This window comes from Camelus bactrianus, chromosome 4, assembly GCF_048773025.1.
Source record: "Camelus bactrianus isolate YW-2024 breed Bactrian camel chromosome 4, ASM4877302v1, whole genome shotgun sequence".
In the NCBI taxonomy this organism is placed as follows: Eukaryota; Metazoa; Chordata; class Mammalia; order Artiodactyla; family Camelidae; genus Camelus; species Camelus bactrianus.
In genome coordinates this window covers 45,151,821-45,174,332 of record NC_133542.1, presented here as the reverse complement: position 1 = coordinate 45,174,332, position 22,512 = coordinate 45,151,821, and the positions used below count along the sequence as shown (strand labels likewise).

The 22,512-nt window shown below is 42.3% G+C and overlaps 1 protein-coding gene and 1 pseudogene across 1 annotated transcript; both read left to right on the top strand.

The window, feature by feature from the left end:
• Positions 1-22,512, top strand: part of LOC123616264 (ras and EF-hand domain-containing protein-like) — a 218,416-nt pseudogene that overhangs the window by 131,209 nt on the left and 64,695 nt on the right.
• On the top strand, positions 1,817-21,226 carry LOC105067538 (protein SPATA31F1-like). The gene is made up of 4 exons (XM_010953138.3): positions 1,817-9,311; positions 9,895-9,940; positions 10,474-10,534; positions 11,537-21,226. Exons 1-4 carry the CDS (start codon positions 9,168-9,170, stop codon positions 15,267-15,269), a joined length of 3,984 nt encoding a protein of 1,327 aa, XP_010951440.2. The 5' UTR covers positions 1,817-9,167; the 3' UTR covers positions 15,270-21,226.

Sequence of the window (22,512 nt, the reverse complement as noted above, 5' to 3'; positions counted from 1 at the left end):
GGTATCATCTTCCTTCTGCCTAAATGATTTTCTTTAAATTTTTTTGTGATCCTTGATGATGAATTCTTTCAGCTTTTGTAAGTGTAAAGTCTTTACTTCACATGAAAAAGTAACTTTATTGAGATATACTTCATATACCATACAATTCACCCATTTAAAGTTTATAATTCAATACTTTTTAGTATATTCAGAATTGTGTAACATCACAATATCGATTTCAGAATTTTGTTATTACTCCAATAAGAAACCATCAGCATACCCCATCCCTGTTTCCTGCTTCCCCTCACTGCCTCTAGGCTTAGGAAACTAATATACTGTTTATGTATATTTGCCTTTTCTGGACATTTCATATAAATAGAATAATGCAATATGTGGCCTTTTGCAACTGGCTTCTTTCACTTTATATAATTTTTTCATGGTTCATCCATGTCGTAGCATATATCAATACTCCATTTCTTTTTATTGCCAAATATTCCATCTTATGGATATGGCATATTTTTTTTATCCATTCATCAATTGATGGACAGCTGGATTGTTTCCATTTTTGGCTATTATGACTTTCAGTTCAATGGCTAAACTCTTTCGTTATCCTACACCTTTATCATATGCTCACCTTCCTTCCTAGCCAGCCTAAAGTCCATGACCTAGCACTGAAAATGGTCTTTTTGAAAATACCTAAACCCCCTTACTCTTCTTTTTTGTCCATAATTCTTGCTAACTAAAACTCACACTCTGGCTAAACTAAATCATCTGTTTAGTTCACACAGCTGCTGAACCTTGCAGGAGAAAATTACTTAACAGTGCTGACTGGACTCATATTTATTACCATAAGTCTTAAATGGGCACTTGTACTAACAGATACTTTTTTACTTCCAAGCCAGCCATTTCACACTCCCATTTTATTTACATCTGCACCATCCAGCCCCCAACACTCAGGTAAGGAACAAATACAATTTTATATAGAAAATAAATACAATTGGAAAAGAAATGTTCTCATTTTTCCATCACAAATTCTGCCAATATTTCTCCTTCTGTATTCTCTGAACTAAACTGCATCAAATATTCCTCTTTCTGTCAGCTTCTTCCTATCTAGATCACTCTTGTCAACATAAAAATGTGGTAGTACTACCAAATCTAGCACACACACACGCATAGAAACACAACCTTGAGCCTATATTCTTTCTAGTTACCAAACAAATCTTTTGTTTTTCTTCACAGCAAAATTTCTTGAAAGTGTTGTCTATCTATATTCATTTGCCCTACTTTTTCACTTCCCATTGTTTGATGAACCTTCTCTATAAACAGGCTTTTTCTCCCACACCTCTACTGGAATGAACTTTGTCAGGGTCCTCAAATGACTCATATCTCACCAAAGCCAACAGTTATTTTCTATCTTCACCTTAATAGACCTTTCATTAGCATTTGGCACAGTTGACCATTTCCTTTTTCTTGAAACATGTACTTCTTGAAGCTTTTAGAACACCACACTCTCCTTTTTCTTCAAACTCACCATCCATCCCTTCTGATTTTCTTTGCTGGCTCCTACTCCTCTACCAAACCTTTAAGTGTTAAAGTAACCCTGGATTCTGTCTTTGGCCAGCTTAATTTATACTCCCTGTAATTATATTCCCTCAAAGGTTTTATCTGTCTACATAGCTTCAATTATGTCTAGCTAGTAACTCTCAAGTTTATATTTCTAGCTGAGATCTACACTCTGACTTCTAGGCCTGTACATCCAGATCCTTACATGATATTTCTGCTTGAAAGTGTAATAAGTACCTCAAACATAATATAGCCAAATATGAAATATTCACCTCCTACCTCCCCAAATCCATATTCCTCAGGTCTTCACCCTGTCATTAAATAGTACCATCCATCCTATTCCTCAGGCCAATAATAAACTTGGGATTTTCCTTAATTCTTTATTTTACATCCACACCCAACATTTAATCCACCAGTACATGTGTTTACAAATATAACCTAAATTGTACAAATTCTTAACAAATCCACTATTAAAAATTCAATCTAAGCCCCAATTATGTCTAGCTTGAGCTGGGTATAGCATCCTAATGCTCTTGGGCTAGACAGTGTCATCCTAATGGTCTCTTTTCTATTTTTGCTCCTATAAGTTGGCTGCTGTGTCCTTTTGATATGTCTTCATTATTTTTTGAGAACTTCTATGCTTTATGGCAAAAGATATTCTAGGCTAATCTTATACTTTCTTTGCCTTAGTCTCACAGTTACAGAATATTGAGATTTGTTCTGGCAGACAGTTAACTTACTAGCAGATCAGTAAATCTTTTTTCAAGGATTTTTCTAACCTTTGTTTGGGTGGGATGAGTGTGGCTCTTTTCAAAGTCTAGAGTAGTTTACCCTACAGTGTGGACTTTTTGGAAGGACATCTGAATGCCCATGGTGTTCAGTAAGTTCTCTCCACTTTGGTCCATTGGATTCCTAAGTCTACCAGTACTGAGAAGCCTCCACAAATTCCATTCAGCTCACAGCTCTTGCAGCTGTCCTAAGCTAGATCTTACAGGGTCTCACGTGCAGATTATCATTTGGCCAGAGACTTAATGGGCACACTATACATATTTCCATTGCTCCTTTTTTGCACAGCTGCAAAATGGCTCAATCACCAGAAATGTTGATCCATACTTCAGGAGCACAGCAATATAGCTATTCTCTGCTTGGGCCTCACATTCCTGCACTACAGCTTGCAAAGTGCCCTAGGCAGAAAGCTGGGGCAATTGTGTAGCTTTTTCACATGTTTCTCCTGTGTAAAGAATCACAGTCCATTGTTGCTTACTGTCCAAACAATTTGTGCATGTATTTTGCCTAATTTTGTATTTCTTTATAATAGGAGGGCTAATGCAGTCCAGTTACTCCTTTATTATCTGAAGTGGATTCAGCATCTATTCTTTGTAGAAACTGTGTATGAAATAGAATCCTTAACATGATAATACATACACATACACACATACCCAAAACATAACACACATACATATGCATACACATAATTTTTAAAAATCTTATTGCAAAAGTCAGCAATAGATACATTCTCATTAAAGTCAGGAGTTTGTAAATGCTATAGTAGCCAATACAATTAGACACAAGAAAAAAGAATAAAAATTAGAAGAAAAGATATAAAAAATGAATATGTGAAAATGATGGAAACCAAAAGAAATAAACTGAAGAATTTAATCCTGTTTATGAAGTTAATAAACAGAATTGATCAACATTTATTTTCAATAGCAAAAAATAAAATACATAGGAATAAACCCTAATTAAAATAAAATGGGAACTATAAAAAGAAAACTTTACAACTCTGTTGTGTCTCCCACATTCAGTCATGATGGAGTAACAGGGTCCACATTTACCCACTATCTGTAACAACCATAGAGCTAGACAAAATATGCATTGACTTTTAAGATATTAGACATCAAATAACAAATGACAGTGATCACTGAGAGATGGGAAATCAATGCAGTGAGTCCTACAATACTGTCAGCCTACGCTATTTACAGCCTAGACAAAGTTCCCAGGCCACAGTTTAAGGAGGAGGAACCCAGGTAGAATTTAGCAATCTGTGAGTTGAGACGATGGGACTAGGAGTCAGAGAAGGCCAAGGCAGCTAGAATTCCGAGGGCAGATTATCTGAGAAGAGAGGGCTGAATACAGAGAGAACTCTTGAGATCTGAAGAGGGTCCCTCTTTATTGTTCAGCAGAGCACTGGTTGGTGCATGCATCTGAGAAAAGTATCAGAGGTGGGATTAAAAAAGATACCTGAAAAGATATAAGGTCATAATACCCAGATATCACACACATAGGCAGATAGAGTGCCTATTCCAACAGTCAAAGTAGAAAACCTCATAATAAATGGGACATTGATAGAGTACCAATAAAGGCTTTGTTTCAATAGTAAGTAAAAATTAATCCTGGACTAAATGTTGATGGGTTCTGCCTAATAAGGCTTTTAAGGAATACCTGAAATGATTAAACTGTTTCTAAGTAACTTAACTGAATTGCAAAGCAAAGCTAAAGAATATTTATAGAGAAAAATGGTGGACTAGGAAACTCCAAGCCCTTGTTCTTCTATGGAAACACCGAAAAATAACCAGAAACTGACAACTACAATAACCTTATAAAATCTCTGGAAAAGAGTCAAAGGTCTATAGCAACCAAGTGAATATTCAATTAAGAAAAAGTCACATTCAAAACAGTAGACTATTTCATGATGTTTTTACTCACTACTGCCCCACCCCCTCCCCAGTGTGCTGTAGTTTTGGTCTAGAGGAAGTAGCAGCCCAATCCCCAGTTCCCTCCCTTGAAACAAAGGGAGCAGAGCAGACCTTATTTGAAAGTTATAACCAGCTTGGGGCTGCCTAAGGACGGGTCTCTGTATCCCCTAATTCAGACCTTAGGCAGAGAGAAGTGGTGGATGCTGCCCATGAAAGTTACAAGGGATCTATAGACCTCCTGAGTCTATAGATCATGTCTATAGACCTCCTGGGTCTATAGATCATGGGTAGAGACATAAAATAGACCATTGAAGGCCCCAAGGAGAGTCTGAGATGAGATTCTTTGGGAGGCTGAGGCATTCAAAAGCAGCCATGTGTATGGGAGAATTGAAAAAGCCATAAACAGGCCTAGCCAAGACACCTGTTTAAAAGAAACCTGAGAAGACCTTAAACTTCTCCCTTGAGCTGATTCCTAGGCTCAGAGCATGCTCAACTAATTGGAGGACTGCCCCAGCATAGAGCCAGTCTGCAAAGACTGAGTGAGATGATTGCTTTTACAAATGCCCAATCTTCTAAAAAAATCACAAGGGATATAAAGAAACAGGAGATCATGGCCCATTTAAAGGAAGAAAATAAACCCTCAGAAACTGTCCCTGAGGAAGAATAGGCATTAGACTTACTAAACAAAGACATTAGACCAACTCTGCGAAATATGTTCCAATAACCAAAGGAAAACAGACAAAGAACTAAATAAAATAAGAAACATCATGTATGAACAAAATGAGAATGTCAACAAAGAAATAGAAATTATAAAAAGCAACTGAATAGAAATTCTGGGAAATACATAAGTGAATGGAAAGATTACTAGAAGGAGATTTGTGTAAGCAGAAGAAATAACCAGCAGGCTTAAAGATAGGACATTTGAAATGATCAAGTCTGAGGAGTAAAAGAGAAAAGGACTACTTTCCCCCTAAGATCATTAACAAGGCAGATATGTCTGCTCTCACCATTTCTATTCAACATTATACTATATGTTCTAGTCAGTGCAATAAGGTAACAAAGAGAAATAAAAGGCATTCAGATTGGAAAGAAGATGTGAAATTGTCAGATAACATGTCAGACAACATTATCATTAATTTGGAAAATACTAAAGAATTTACAAAAAAACAGCTACAACCAACAAGTGAAGTTAGCAAGATTGCAGCATATAAGATAAATATTCAAATAATTTCTCTTTCTATATACTAGCAACAAACATTAGAAATTAAAATTAAAAAGCAATATCATTTAGAATAGCATCATAAAATTTGAAATAGGGATTTATTCACAAAATATGTACAAAACTTGCACAAAAAAACTATCGAACATTTCTGAGAAAAATTAGACACACCCTAAAAATGGAGAGATGTACCATATCCATGGACCAAAAGACAATATTGTTATGTTGGAGAGGATGTGGAGAAAAGTGAACCCTCCTATTCTATTGGTGGGAATGTAAATTGGTGCAGCCACTGTGGATAGCAGTATGGAGATTTCTCAGAAAACTAAAAATGGAACCTACCATGTGACCCAGCAATTCCACTTTGGAATATCTATCCGAAATAAACAGAAACACTAATTTGAAAAGATACATATAACCCCAGTGTTCATAGCAGTGTTATTTATAATTGCTAAGGTAAGGAAACGGTCTAAGTATCCATCACCAGATGAATGGATATAGAAGATGAAATACTACTCAGTCATAAAAAGAATGAAAATTTGCCATTTGCAGCAACATGGATGGACTTGGAGGGCATTATGCTAAGTGAAATAAGTCAGATAGAGAGCGACAAATACTGTATGATATAACTTATATGTAGAGTCTAAAAAATACAACAGACTAGTGAATAAAACAAAAAAGCAGACTCAGAGATGTAGAGAACAAATTAGTGGTTACTGGTGTGGCAGGTGGCGGGGGAGGGTCAATATAGGAGTAGAGGATTCTCAAAAAGGTTATTATGGGATTATAGGAAGTCATGTGTGAAACTCTGGAAAATTGTAAAGCACTATAGAATTTAAAGAATCTTACATTCAATAAAAAAAGTAAAAAAACTCAAAAGACAGTATTGTTAAGATGTCAAGTCACTCATAGGAATTTTCCCTACATATATATGTGTATATGTGTATAAAGATTTATATATATAAGGTTTTATTCAGAGCAGAAGACTATACATAACTGAGTATCCTTGAATAGAGAATTGAAGATGAGTTGTGTTATAGTCACAGCCATTTTTAAAAATGGTATGCACAAGATTTATTCAATTACTAATGAAATAAGAGAGAAAACTGCCTATACTGTACATCCATTTGTAAAGAAAAACATAAAAATCCATTTGTTTTTGGCTCAATTAGACTAGTTTGGAAAGATACACAGGAATCTGATAGAAATGACTTTCTCAAGGAAATAAAAATGGGAGATGAAAGACAGGTTGAGGAGACATATTTACTACATACATTATTCTGCCTATTGAATTTTGTACCATGTATGTATGCCTACTTAAAAAAATAATTTTGGTGATTGAAATCAATTAAGTGCATCAGTCCTTCATCAAGCAGCCTACTTCTGTGCCTCCAATCTTTCCCCAGAAGTCCTCCCCAATCTACTTGCCTACACCTCTGTTAGAGATGGATGACATTTCTTACTGATAAATGCACTTGTGGCCCATTCCTCAGTGTTCTGCATTTGTTGGTTAATCTCTCTCCCACCTGGAACATACTCCTTTCTCCCACAGCCTGCACTTACAGACCCAAGTCCAGTGTCACTCTACCCAGGAGCCCTCTCTCACCACCTTGATCCTCACTATGCTTTCTTTCCTCTGAAATGGGATGTTTGTGACCTAAGCCTCACAAATGAATATAGGATTGCATTTGTTTTGGATGGTTGGTTCTTGTTTTGTGTGAATTCGTCTTATCTTGGAAACTGGATTGTCTTGAGAACAGAAAGGCAACATGACTCAAATGTCTTTGTACTCTTGACATTGCCTGGGTTAAGACTGAGCATAGATTGAGGGTCACCATGCCAGATGAGTGGAAGACTGGATGCTGTAGGAAGGACCAAGGATTTTGAGCTTAAGGATTTTTGGCTGTGAGACCACTGTCACCAGGGAAAGGCTTTTCTCAAGGAAATTCAGAAATCTTAGAGTGTTAGAGAAAGGTGACAATATCCACAGAGGTCAGGCAGGTAACATAAATGTTTAAATAAATGGGCAGAGTATAGGAGCCCTGGTGATAAATTAGAAAACAACTGGCTTGCTTAAACTTTTTTAAAAAATCCAAGTTAATAAAAACAATAAAACAAGCAAATTAAAAAACTTCCTTTTTTCCAAACAGCAAACATCCAGAGTAGATGAGTAGATGTAACCACAATCAGCAACTACTTTATGACCTTAAGTTAGAAGTGCCCACTAACCCATCTCTGCAGGTACTCATCTCCATGAGCAGACAGAATTCTGTAACGTGGTAAAAACAGCTCTAGAAAACCACCTCTTAAAAGAGCTCCATACAAAAGTCTCATTAGTGTGTCTTGGTGGAAGGCAGTGTTTATAATCTCTTTTCACCCATCTGCAAGCTTAAGGTCACATGGTCTGTGAGGCATTCCTTCCTGACTCCCATAGTGTCATTTAAAGATGCTACCACCTTAGACTCCTTAAAAAACTAAAAATAGACTTACCATATGATCCAACAGTGCCACTCCTGGGCTTATATCCAGAGGGAACTCTAACTCAAAAAGATGCATGTACCCCAGTGTTCACGCAGCACTATTCACAATAGCCAAGACATAGAAATAACCTAAATGTCCATTAACAGATGATTGGATAAAGGAGTTGTGGTATATTTATACAATGGAATACTACTCAGCCATAAAAAGGAATAAAACAATGCCATTTGCAGCAATATGAACTGGAGATCAAAATTCTAAGTGAAGTTAGAAAGAAAAGTACTATATCACTTATGTGTGGAATCTAAAAAAAAACACACAAATGAACTTATTTACAGAACAGAAACAAACTCACAGACACAGAAAACAAAATTATGGTTACCAGAGGGGAAGGGGAGGAAGGGATAAATTGGGAGTTCAAGATTTTCAGATAGTAACTACTATATATAAAACTGATTAACAATAAGCTTATACTGTATAGCACAGGGAACTATAGTCAATATCTTATAGTAACCTATAATGAAAAAGAATATGAAAAGGAATATATGTATGTGTATGTATGACTGAAACACTATGCTATACACCAGAAATGATGCAACACTGTGAACTGACTACAATAAAAAAAAAAGATGATACCACCTTGGCCTTTCCATGCCACATCAGCCACGGCCCCCTTTATGCACCTCTGATTTCCCATCACCCATTGCCTGTAATATTGAAGCACTCCATTCTCAAGCCATAACCAGACTCTGCCATCCCTAAACTTGTGTGTGCTTCTCGAATATATATTCCAGGTGGGGGAGTTGATAGAGGTTCCTCTGTCCCAGCCATTCTTCCTAAAAAGGTACCCTGTGTCCCTAAACACTCAGTTTTCTGGGGATGAGTGAGTAGAGATAGCTGTTGTGAAGAGCCAAGCCATCAGGCTGGTGGAGGGTGTGGAGAGTGAAGACAAAGTGGGAGCACAGACACTCCCTGTTAGTGGCACCTTCAGTCTTTACAGACAACCAGACATCCTCATCTACAGACTGGATCACCACATGAGTTTCCCTAGACAGATGGAGGTCTTTGACACCACCTCTTATGAAACAGGAGGGCTTTGTGATGCAGTCTGCTGGCCTGGTTCCGTCATCTGTGAGGCGGAGACAACAAGCATTGGGAGTCATTAGGCACCAGAACCTTGAATGCCTACATAGAGGGATGGTTGGTCTCCTTGTGCTAATAAGGTTTAGACCATGCTGAGTCCAACTTTTGTTCTGTGGGATTTGGAATATTCCTTATATACCTATGGCTCCATCTTCATTATTATCCTAATTATCTGGCTAGTGAAAAAGAATTACCATGGATTAACATTGGAACCTAAAAGGAGCTGCTGTCAGGTAGGGAAATACTATGACCACGACTCAACTAATTAAGCCTCAGGTCTCTACTTTTATCCTTCCCCTCCCCTTCTCTCTCTCTCTCTCTCTCTAAATATATGTGTATATGTATATATATATATTTTTTTCTTTTTTTAAACCACCCATTAGTTACTCTTACATGGTATTTCTCTTCTCAGAGCCTAGAAAAAGTTCTTACTGGATCATCTTTGCAGTGTATTCTAATTGAAAAATCAAGAACATCTCTTTCTGGCTTGGGTTGAGACCTAGATCACTGGATCTCAGACCTTCCATCATGTGTTATTTTTCTGGTTTGTGATCCATTAAGGCATTTGTAAGAAGAACTCCTTTGGTTATTAGAACTACCCACCTTTTATTCTGTTTTACTCTTTCTCTTGTTTCATAAGCTTAATGTGGAACTTCTCTTAGGAAATAAATGGGAGGTATAGAAAGTTAGGAAAGTGAAAACAAAAATACAGATAAATATAAAGGAATGGGGAAATTTATATTAGCCTTGTCTCATTTTGGACATGAAAAAAAAAATGGTGTCCCAGCTTGATATTCTAACTCTTTTATCTTTAAGCGTCACCGGAAAGTCAGACAAAGGGCTAAAGATGCAGCATCAAAAGGTAAAGTCCCAGGCTGTGCTCTGACTTCCCTCCACAGTGGGCCAGGTTCCCATGGACCCTGAAGTTCCTTTATGACCCCTGGTGCCAGGAGCCAGGTGCTCTAACCACTGGAGGCTCCAATTCCCCAAGTTGACAAATTCTCCCAGAAGATGTGTGTGGGTGGGAAATCAGAACCTGGGAATATTCCAAAATTCTTCACCTTACCCCTGGGAGTGAAGAATGAGGAATTAGGGGAGAAGTCCTTAACTGTGTCATTTACTAGTTGTCTGACCCTGTTGAAGTCACTTTATCTCTCAGTCTTGCTACCATGAGATGGGCATCTGATGATCCTGCCTCACTCGCAGTGTGGTTGTGAAGGTCAAATGAGATCAGGCCCAGGAGAGCACATCATGCCTGGCTAAGCTGTACACAGGCGTGCCTTAGAGCACTACGGTGGGGTTTGCAATCTTCTCTCCTTCAAAGGCCTTGAGCTTCCTGTAGGATGTGCCTGAATCCTCTCCCGTTCCATGTAACACTGTCTCCTGGTCTCTCAGCAAGGAGACTTTCCTGGAAAGAAGCTGAGAAGCCGTGGGAGCTGCTCTCTGTCATGAGAAGGTGATCTCTTGCTCTTTTCAGTCTCCTATGTTCGGGCCTGGCCTGTGCTGATTTGTCTCCTTGGCCTGGGGCAGGTCTGGGGAGAAGGATAATGGCTGCGAGGTGAGCCTGGAGCACTGGTTGAGAGGGTGGCCAGAGGGGAAGTTGGGGTTAGATGGCTCAGGAGAGAGGAGTCTTCCATTTCTTATCTGAGCTAGGCTCACAGTGGTCCTAGAAGTCAAGATTTGACTAGTGCAGGATATAACTACATGGGTTTGCACTCAACCACAAGACAAGTTATCCAGTCAGAAGAATGGATAATGAAGTGCATAAATAAGTCATCATTTTCATATTCTCTTTACAACTCTACCCTTTCAAGGGCAGACCCCTGGACCCTGCTGACATTACCTCCTCTGGTTCTGTCTTCAGGGAGGCCAGTTCCTGGGACAGTCCTCAGGCAGGAGCTTGTCATATCATCCCCTTCTTAAGATCTCTAGAGAATGGGCATGGGCTCCCAAGAGACACTGTGCACACTCTGTAATCCCCAGAACACAGAGTTCCCACAAGGATCTCCTTTTCCACAGTTTGGGAAAACTGAATACCAGGCTGTGGCCTTCTTAGCACCTAGCAAGACTGACTCCAGGTTCTCCCTGGTGATGTTCCTGGTGCTGCCCCCTCAGATAACCATTGGCTTTTCCATCTGCCTGGTTGCCTTCTCCTAGTTCAGCTTCTCAGCACAGGACAGCAGAGAACTTACTCACCTCCCAGGCTCTCAAGGCCCTGTGTTCCCATTAGTTGTCTGAGACCTTGCCCAGCAAGCCCCAGGCCCTCAGCCTGGTGCATCATAACTTGCTGATGGCGTTTCCCAGGGAAGAAAAGGTGATGAGTAAACACCCAGGAGGTGCAGCCCCAGGGCTTACAGGACTAGGGGAAGTGGGCAGGGCCAGTCTCCAGGCCACACACTTGCAGAGAGGCGGATGTCACTCCATCAGTAACAAATGGTTGCCCTGTTTCCCTTCCCAGCCAGGGCTGGCTTCCTCAGGAGGGGAGTGTGCGGCAGCTCCTGTGTGCAGATCCCTACTGCCAAACCTGCAATGCCATGGCTCTGGAGATTCAGCAGTTGGTGGTGGGTGAGAACACCTTGGTCTCTCCCACTTCAACCCGGCCATCGCAGGGCTCTTCTTGTCTAGAGATTTTGTCCACATCTAATGTGTCTTTTGAGCAGAGTCTGGAGCATTGTTCCCCACACTTCGAAGGCCTTTCCCTTCCATCTGCAACCCTCACAGTGTCACAGAAATCCTTAACCCAGTCAGCTGCCCAGTCAGCTGGTGTGGTCAGCATCCATGATTACTCGGCTGAACACCTCAAGCTAAGGCAGGGTTTTCAAGGGCCAGAGGTACCCAGGGGCCCAGAGACTATGTTTTCATCAAGGATTGAGGAACCTGTGGTTTCCGTGAACCTGCAGGAGATGATGCAGAACAACCCCGGCCTTGTCTGTGGAAACCAAGGCCAACAGCCTGTGAATTCTCAGGTCTCTCTGCTGACCCTGAACCAAGAAATCACTACCCTGACACATCCTATGGCCTTGCAAATGGTAACTGTCCTTGCTGCCCACCTGCCATTCCTCAGTCCTGAAGTCTTGAGGCTTCTTGAGGTACATGTTAAAAAATGGATGCATTTCCAGAGGTGGGGGCTCCCCAGACGTGTGGAAGAGTCCCTGAGGCAGTTTATGCCAAATCCGCCATTATCTTACCAACCTGTACATAATCAACCAGTTTCTCAGTTCTCTGTTGAGACGTTTGGAAACATTTCATACCAGAACTGGGGTTCATGTATGGCAGGCCAACCTACTCAGGCCTTCTGGGTTTCTGAATGGTCCATTATAGACCCAGAACAAAGACACTACTACCAGCAAGCCCCGAACCATATGGCTCTAGCCTTGTCCTCTCCAGCCCTTAAAGAATTAAGTGGCCTCTATCTAATGCCTGGGAAACAGTCTAATGATTCAGTGGCCCATGTGCAGCAGGAATACAGCCAGCTATTCTGTGGCCTCCCTTCACTGCACAGCGAGTCCTTGGTTAACACCTTCTTGGGTTCTCAAGGCCTCTCCATGAATGACAGCATGTCCAAACCCCCTTTGAATGATCCTTTTCTCTTCAAGGATCTCTCCTTCCTCCCTCTGCTGCCTAAAAATCCACCCCAATCAGCTCCGCCCTCTACTCTGACTTCCCAAAATTGGATTGCTCCATCTGACCACCAGAAGGCTCAGATCAATGTCCCGTTCCTGACTCTGGACGAGTGTGAGGCCTTGGAGTGGCACCTGCTGCAGAGGCAGCTCCAGCTTCAGTGGGGCTCGCCAGGTGGTTTCCAGAGAGATCAGCATGCCCAGAGCCCTGTGCAGTATAAGACCTGTGACAATGCCCAGCCTTCTGAGACTGTGAAGACTTCTTGGCCAGGGCAGCCCGTCTCAGTCTTCACAAGGGAACTACTCTTCCCACAGCATGCCAGGAGGCTGCTGGATTTCCACCTCCAGAGGCAGTTGATTCACCATCGCTGGGGCCTGCCCCAGAAGATCCAGCAGTCCATCCAGTTGCTCCTGTCCCCCGCTGACCAGCAGACTATGTCCTGGAGCAGCACAGCACTGGACAGTGTGAATATCCCCCAACTTACAGCTCTAGAGGCCACTGGGGCTGAAGATCCATTCTCACCCCCTGTGGACCCAGTGTCAGTCCCTAGGCCACACATGTTTGACCAGGCCAAGGCAATACTGCAGAGCCACATCGACTCCAAATGTGGGCAGATTCACCAGTGCAATGTCCCTGCCTATGTATGTAACTCTTGGGAGTGCATAATTCCTGGGGGCCTGGAAGTGGCTCCCTTCACCTGCATCCCAGAAAGCAAGCCCCTGGAACTGCCAGCAGCCGCTGACCCGGACCTACAACAGAAAGTTATGCCCTTGATGCCAGCAGCCCTTGATCAGCAGCAACAGGCCTCACCTGTTGTCATTGAACATTCTAAGCTGCCCCGAAAGCTGTCCGAGGGAGCCATTGAGAAACTGGAGACAACTTTACGGCACAAGTATCTGGCCTTCTTGTCAGGGCTGCCCACTCTTTATTATGTGGCTCTCTCCAGGGCCATGGCCCCAGCAATCACTTGCCAAGCTATGATCACAGAGACGGTGCCTGGGCCTGTCCAATTCCCAACAGAACCTCTAACTCAGATGACCTCACCTGAAGAGCAGAGTCTAAGTCCTAGGCCAGGCTTTCAAGATGCCAATGAGGCTTGTGCAGACATTGCAGATGAATTCCAGGCTGACATGCAGGTGGAAGGATTAATCGAGATAGTGCCACCAGAAAGCCAGACAGAGCCTGCGAGGCCCTACTTATTCAGGGAACCTGTCTTGGCCAAACTAAATTTCCATCTGAGAAAGAAGATCCTCGAGATACAACTGGGAATTCCCTTAAAGGCAAGGGAGTCCAGGGAACAAATGGTAGCAATCCCGGAGAACATATGCACACAGGAGTCTCCTGGGAGTCTGAACCACCAAGGAGAAGCACTGCTCCAGGAACTCCCGATCCCACCAGATACACCATGTGCCCCAGATCCAGAATGGCTCCGCTTCAAAGAACAGCTGGCCACTGAGTTGAAGGCAGTGCATCAGAAACAGAAGCAACTTGGTTCCAGTACAGTACCCCATGGTTCTGTCCACTGGGCCTCCAAAATCTCCCAACCCAGTGGGAACATGACAGAGGCCCAGGTGCTTTGTGTTCAGCTGGAGGCCAGTCTGAACAACCCCAGCCTGGAGGAGCCCTGTAGCCCCAAGCCCCAAAGCCCTGACAAGAGCAAGGACTCAGCCCAAGTACCCACACTGGCAGAAAAGAAAGAGAAGCCAAGCAAACCCAAATCGGCCGGGGACCATGGAGAAGGGGATGCCGGGCTTGCGTTCTCCTCCACAAGAGAAAAAAGCTGCTCTGCTGAAGCCCAGAGACCAGAAGGGGTGCTTCTGAACAGGACACCCCGCAGCCCCTGGCAACGGAGACATCGCTTTCACCTTGGTGCTCCCTGTCAACACAGTCCCCAGCATCGCCCCCAGCCTAAACTCCCAGAACTATCTCCTGGAGTCCCCCGGGGGAAAGACTCTGAGAAGAATGACCTGAAAGACAGCCAAGCCAAGGGCAAAGTCATCCGCAAGCCAGCAAGGGTTCCTGAGAACGCCCAGCCCGTGGTGACCCACAGGTCACGGGGCCAGCCTTTCCTGGGCCAACTCACTCCAGGGAAGCCATTGCAAGGACAAACTTTACAAGGTTGGGTTTTGCAGGGGCAGGTGATGCCAGGCCCTACTCACAAGAGGCCCAGCCTTCCAGAATCTGGCCTGAGAAATAAGATGAAATCTTTTCTGCACTGTTTTAACCCCAAGACAAAAGGCAAAGGGCATAAAGAATCCATGTCCTCCACATCTGAGAAAGTGGCCAACATGAGAAAAGAAAATGTAGAAAAGAGCCTGGCTCCAGGCAAAAGTCCCAAGGGACGAACTAAGACAGAGAAGATGAGAGGAGACCCCAAGGCACAATTCTCCCCTGCTGATAAGCAGGTGGGCCTGGCCTTCTTGGATGTTCCCCATTCCCCAGACAGTAAGCTCCGGCACCGCTCCCATTCCCATCAGCCCCACTCTGCCTCAGTCCTGGGCACTCCTCGCCACTGCCCTCGACACTGTCCTCGAGTGGCTTGTGTCACCCAACCAGGGAACCCACCCTAACTCTCAACTCTCAGCTCGTAGGGAAGCACTGGTCTGTTCAAGAAGACCCAGTGCAATCAAGACTTTGTAGTCTTCCCAATGTTGGCATCCCTTGTGGAGGATGCTATGGCCATTTTCATTACTGTACAGGTGGGCAGAGCGCCACCCAAAATACACTCTATATCTCTCAGCAGAGAGTTGTCTGTCTTCTTCTCTTCATTGTGATGTGTTCAGGGAAGGCATAAGGGAGGCATAAATGTCCTTCCAATCTAGGGAAGAAGCTTTAACCCACACTTAAGCTGGGTCAGCATTCCACACAACACACACACACACACACTCACTCACTCACTCACTCACTCACTCACTGAACTGTGAATAAAGGGACTTGAGCAGAGAAGGAAGGCCCTTGTCTAAGGTGCACTGAAGGTAAAAGTTAGGCTTGAATTCTGTTATGATGTCCTTGGGCCCAGGGGAGCAATGTGGACATGAGGATAGTACTGCCAAGAAGGAGTGGCCAGGAATCCCACAGGCAAAATTCACTGGTGACATCTATATATGCCCACAATTTGGAGGGGAGGTTTTTAGGGGAGTGCCAACCTTGAGAAGGTGCTTTGTGTCTATCAACAGCATATAGCTAATATGACAAATGTCAAAGCAAATGATGGAATCTCCTCTCTCAGCTCTCTGTTGGCTATTGGTTAGATCTTTCTGGACAACACACCTGGGAGGCTGCTGTAGCTTTTTTGCCTATATGCCACCTCCACTGCCCATCAGCTGCTGCATGGAATGAATGACACCTAGAATGAAGATCAAAGTAGACAGTAGACATGGAGAGGAGCTGGTCCCCCACCCCCAAGGGTAGGCAGGGAGAGAAGCAGGGAGGGAGAGCATGTAGATGGGGGTCTGAGTACCAGGGATAGAAGCTGATGTGTCCCTGAAGAGGGCATGATAAGAGAAAAGGCTGGTTTGTTATGTACTCAAAAGAATCTTGAGCCAGGAAGCCGCACAATACCCAAGTGCTTTCAGGGAGTGGAGGTGAATAAACTGAGTTTCAATCTGTTACCTATACTGTGATGAGGAGTGGTGACTTGAGCCTCCTTTTGTCCAAAGGCAATGCAAATTAATTCAAAATTCCTGAACACTCACCCTCCACCCCACAAAACTGTTTCCTAATGTCATGGATTGGTATAACTATAAATCCATGGTTTTGCTCAGCCCAAACATGAAGTTAGGCACTGTGTTCTAATCTTGATATATCTCAACTTTGCCCCCCGCTTTTATGTTTACTGCCTCTGCTTGTTAGGTTACTCATCCATTCTTTGCCTGACGATACAATAGTGTCTCATATTCCAGGGCTTAGCATAGTGGCTGGTACATAATAATACCTTAATAGCACTGAATCCAAATTCTGGGCTGGGGAGGCAGACAAATCATTACATTAGTATGATGAGTGCTGTGGAATAGGGAATCCTGTCATGGGATTACTGAAGCACTCAGCTGATGAGGACCCCAGAAAGATTACAATGAAAATAACTTTGATTCTGCCATACACTTTAAACTTACACAGTACTGTATGTCAATTATATCTCAAAACTAGAAGAAAAAAAGAAACTTTAAAAAACCCCTTACATTTAATTAAAATATTTGCTTACTTACTATAGAAAACACAATAAAGACACAGGATTTGTACAATGGAGCTCATGATTTCATGGGACAGTCTCACATGCCCAAATTGGTCTACTCAACATATATACTTGAATGTCCAGTATTCACCTCAAACTATAGAACAGTGAAATCCTGATTCCCTGCACCCAACTGTCATCTAATTACACTTAAAAACATTGCTCCAATCACATTATTCACATCATTAGTTAATGGAAACTCCATCTTTCCAGTTTAGGACAAAAAATTTGGTGTCATCCTTGACACTTTTTCCCTAACTGTCCACATCCAATACATCCTGTTGTCTCTGCCTTCTGAAATGAATTCAGAACATGACCACTTCTCTAGCACTCTGCTGCTATGATTACTGCAGTGGCATCATAACTAATCTCCCAGCTTCTGCTTGAGACTCTACTTCCAACAGTCTATTCTCAGCAGAAGCTGGATGGACCTCAGGGAAGGTCCTGGCTGTAGATGATTAGACAGAAAGATATATAGATCAGATGATGGTGATGAAGAAGGAGGAGGAGGAGAAAGAAATAGAAAGAAAAAAGGAAGAAAGAAAGGAAGGAAGAAAGAAAATTAGAAAGATATATAGATTAGATGATGGTGAAGAAGGAGAAGAAAGAAAAAGAAACACAGACAAGGGAAGGAAAACGAAAAAAGGAAGAAGGGAAGAAGGGAAGAAAGAAAATGTAAAACCATGAGACTGGATAAGATCACTAAGGCAGTGATTATAAATGACCAGGTTCTGGGACATCCCAACATTAAGAAATTGGAGGGGAAAGTAGGAACCAAGAAGCAAAGACTGAGAAGTAGTAGCCAGTGAGACAGGAAAATCAGGAGAGTGTGGCATACTGGAAGCCAAGAGGGAAAAGTATTTCAAGGAGAAAGTGACCAACTGCAAAAAAGTTGCCGATCAGCCAAGTAAGGTGAGGACTCACAGTTAAATTAGATTAACAACAAAAAGATCATTCATGGCCTTGAGAAGAATAGACCCAGGTGAGAGACAGAGGTAAAGGTATGACTGGAGTGGGTTTGAGAGAGAGAGAGGAGGAGCAATTGGTGATAGCAAGTATATTCAACTGCTTTAGAAAGTTTTGTTCCACAGAGATGCAGAATATGAGGAAATAGCATCAGGAGAGTTTTTTAAAGGTAGATACAGCATGTTGGATGTCAATGGAAAAGATCCCGTTAAGAGGGATAAACTGATGTTACAGGAGAGAAAGGGAGAACTCTAGAACAATGCCATGGTTCAAAGTAACAAGAGTGAGTCCCTGGGTTGAGGGGTTGGCCTTGGCTAAAAGCACAGACACTTCACTGGTGGTGAGAAGAGAGGTGACAATAATGAGGAGGGGCTGTGTGTATCATGAGAAGAACGGTTTCCCTACGATTAAGAGAGCAGGGCAGATACCTAAGGGGGTGAATGAATAACAGGGAAGGACTGTGGCTGGGAGAGGGGCTGACACTGAGAGCCAAAGCCAGAGAGGAAGAATTCTGGAAGTTACCATGGGAAGGTTTTTTTAATTAGGGCCTAAGAAGTCAGTAGCAGCATGTGAGCCCAGGTGGGCAGAAAAAATATTTGAAGTTGGTGATCACAAGGGTGAAGCAGGTGTTCTTGGAATATCGGGGGCAGGGATGGCAGAGAAAGCTCTAGATGAATGGAGTATGAAGAGGATGGGGCTTAAGACTGAGAAAAGGGGCAGGTATGGCACCCTGGTGTTCAGCCAGGGACTAGGGAGTTTTAGGGGTGGGAGGACAGAGCTGGGAAGCAGAAAGACAGAGGCTGCCCTGAGTGGATGGGAGGGACCTCCGTTCTGGACACCTCATTTCTCCCAGAAGGTGGCACCTCTGCATTCCCACCTTCTGACCTACCACAGAGGAGCTGAGAGCTGCAGTAAGGGCAGGAAGTGCTGTGGCTTCTTCATGATGTGGTGTGGGGGCCTGTGGGATGCCCCCGCCTCCCTGTTTCCTGAGGAAACCCAGGATGACTCCACTTACCATCAAACCAGGAGGTTGGGGCAGGAATCTCTTCCTCTGATAGGAACCAGCACTTAGCACAAAGTGTCCACTGCTAGCAGGATGCAGAGAAGCCCAGGTGAGAGGAAGCATGAATGTGTCCCTCCTCTGAATGTTGATTCTGTGCCTAAGGGGTGGGGGCCCAGCCCCTGTTGTGGTCTCCAGGGCGAGGAGGCATGAGGCCTAGGTGTGCTGAGCCACCCCCTCCAGGTGTTTTCCTAAAGCATCCCCAAAGGTCATAGGAGGTCTTGGAGCAGGCACATCTTCCCTGACTGGTGGGAGCTGGGCCGAGAGCCACAGAGCAAGATGAGAAGGAGGTCCAGAATGAAGGGAATTGACTCAGAAGGGTCACAGCAGCGTCAGGTGGGAAGCCGAGGTTAATGTGTGCACATCCTGGCTTAAGTGGAGCAGGTCCTTCCCATGGCACCCCACAGGCTACCTGCCCTAGAAAAGCATAAATTCATAGTGCTGACCAAGCTTTGCGATAAAGGGCTGGAGGCAGAGAGATGAGCTGGAACCAAGGCCTTCAGGATTCTCAGTTCTCAGCAAAGTCAAGAGCTGAGAGCAGGCAGGGTCAGAGCCTATGACTCATGCATGATGTTGTAGTGGGGTGAAGCCTTGCTCATCTCATCCTATAACCCTAGCACAAGCCCCACCTTCCAGCCCCCCCTAAGAGATAAAATCAGAAAACTCTCATGGCAGGGCGCAAAATCAAGTAATTACTTCTCCAGAATTGGTGTTAGATGCTAGGAACATTTCAGTGCTTACTTGAGAACTTTGGAGTTCGCCTTTGCCCTCTGAGATACCATATTTCATGGTGAATGGCTTTGACCTTGTAAGCCCTCCTCTTGGTCTCTGCAGAGAGCATTTCAGAATTCTATAGAAAGAATTCCAGGCAACTGACAACCTGCAGTGGAGAAGAATGGCTTCTCCACAAAATCACTTCTCCCGTTAAACACTAAGGTCCTAGTGAATAGGGAGTGTGGCTGCTTTGTTTTTGTACCTCCTCACTGCAGCCCATGCAGGGAGGGCAGCAAACAGGATGGGCACAGGAATAAACCCCATGGAGATGCTGTTTCCTGTACCATGTGAGAGAATCACAAGGATAATCTGTCATTTTCATAAGCCAAATCCTCTTAAATTTTATAAATACTTATGACACAGATATGTACAGATTTTTACACAGAATATCATGGGCTTGATTTTCATCAGCATTTCTAGTCTTAATTTCTAGGATTGAAATCTATTTACTCAAAAAGAAAACAATTAAAAATAACAGATTATCCTTATGATTCTAACTTAAAGTGTATGATTGAGTAAATGTTATATTTATATAAGTTAGGGTTTACATCCTCACCACTCTGAGGCTGGATTTTTCTCCTGCATGCAAATACGGTAAGAAAATGATTGATTAGTGTAACTCAATTACTCACCAGTAAACAGGTGAATGCTTAATTTCTGGTGCTGTTTCCTTTTGTGCACCAGCTATCTCATTTTCCCTGGAGGTACTGTGTGCTTTCACACCTGTGTGTGTTTCTTCAGGCTTTTCCGGAAGTAAGCATGTATGGCTGTCACTTCCACCCGTTGCTTGTTTAGGTCCTCTGCCCATTTTTGGATTGGGTTGTTTGTATTTTTGTTATTAAGTTGTATGAGCTGTTTATCTATTCTGGAGATTAAGCCTTTGTCAGTCGCATCATTTGCAAATATTTTCTCCCATTCTGTAGGTTGTCGTTTTGTTTTGCTTATGGTTTCCTTTGCCGTGCAAAAGCTTATAAGTTTAATTAGGTCCCATTTGTTTATTTTTGCTCTTATTTCTATTGCCTGGGTAAACTGCGCTAGGAGGACACTGCTAAGATTTATGTCAGAGGATGTTTTGCCTATGTTTTCTTCAAGGAGATTTATTGTGTCTTGTCTTATAATTAAGTCCCAAAGCCCTGTTTTTAGATATTTACATAAATAACATTTCCAGTACAAAGTCTCTTAGTTCTATGTTAAAAAAATTATGTATAGTTGAAAAATTCCTTACATATAGAATGATACTTGTAATATACAATTTAAAAGATAATTGTAAAGTATAGACTAATTGGAAATCACTCATGTGTTTAGCAACTATCTTAAGAAGTAGCATATCATCTATTGTTTATAAACTCTCTGCACATCACTTTGCCTCTGTAATTGAGACCATCATTGGCCTGACCTTTGTGAGAATAATCATCTTGTTTTTTTTTTTTTTGAGGATATCATCATTGGATTCAATTTATTTAATAAATAGTCATCCAGTACATCATTCTGTTTTCATTTATAGTTTTACCACATATATATACATTCTTAAAAATAGCTTAATTTTGACTCTTTAAAAATTATTATCATTGGAATCATTCTGTTTATGTTATTTTGTGATTTGCTGCTTTTGTTTAATATTGTTTGTGAGATGCACTGATGTTAAAGCATATGATTATGGTGCATTCAATTTTAATTAATATATACTGTCTTATTGCATTGATATACCACATTTTTTGCATTTATCAGGTCTATTGTTGATGGACATTTACGTTTTCCAATTTTGGCTTATTGCAAATAATGCTTCTATGAAAACTTGGAAGTTAATGTTATTTGAGGAGGAAAAATTTGAGTGTATTCAAGTTTGAAGTGCTTTGGGATATATATATGGAGATGTTGAGTAGGTATAAGGATATAGGACTCTAGAGCTCAGAGCAGGAGCTGCCTGGAGATGTAAGGTGGAGAATCTAGGCCATGGCTGACATCCAGAGAGATTACAGTGTGAGGGGAGAAGAGGGTCTTGCCTTTAGCCTTGAGGAGCTCCAATAGTCAATGATCAGAAGAGAATGAGAGGGAAAGAGATATGAGGAAAACCAGAAGAAGGTCGGATTATTTTTTTAATAAATGAAAAGAATAAAACATTTTAAGAAATAGGCAGTGGTTAACAGTGTCCAGTGCTAGCTGAAGTATATAAAATCTGTGTTTGTTGGATTTAGCTACTAACACTCAGTGACCTTCATGAGAATTGTTTGGGGGAGTGACAGAGTGTAAAACCACATTGGCATGAAATGATGAATGAATGGGAAATAAAATGGAGATAGAAAATAAAAAATTTGTCTAGAAGGGCAGGAAAGAAAGATAAAGTGATGACTGGATAAGAACGTGAGGTCAAAGGAACTTTTTGGTTTTTCATTGATGAGACTCGAACATATTCATATTCTGGTGAGAAGAATCCACTTGAGACAGAATGGTTGGATATATAAGATGGAAAAAGTATAGATGACAGCATAAGGTTCTGGAAAAGGCTGGAGATGATGGGATCCAAAGATTAGAAATTGGCTTTTGAAAGGAAGAGAAATGCTCAACCAATGTAAGAGTGGAGAAAGATGAAAAAATATGTGGAACGATATGGTAGTGGAGAGTTGAGCATAAGGTAGGAGGCAAGGTCATTGGCTATGAGGAAGAGGAAGCTGAAGCTATAAGGACATGTTTAGAGAAGAGAGGCATAGGTTTGAAAGCCATTTCAGAGAGTGTAGTGTGTTGGCCAGACAAATGTAACAAGTTGTTGATCGTTTGTTTAAAA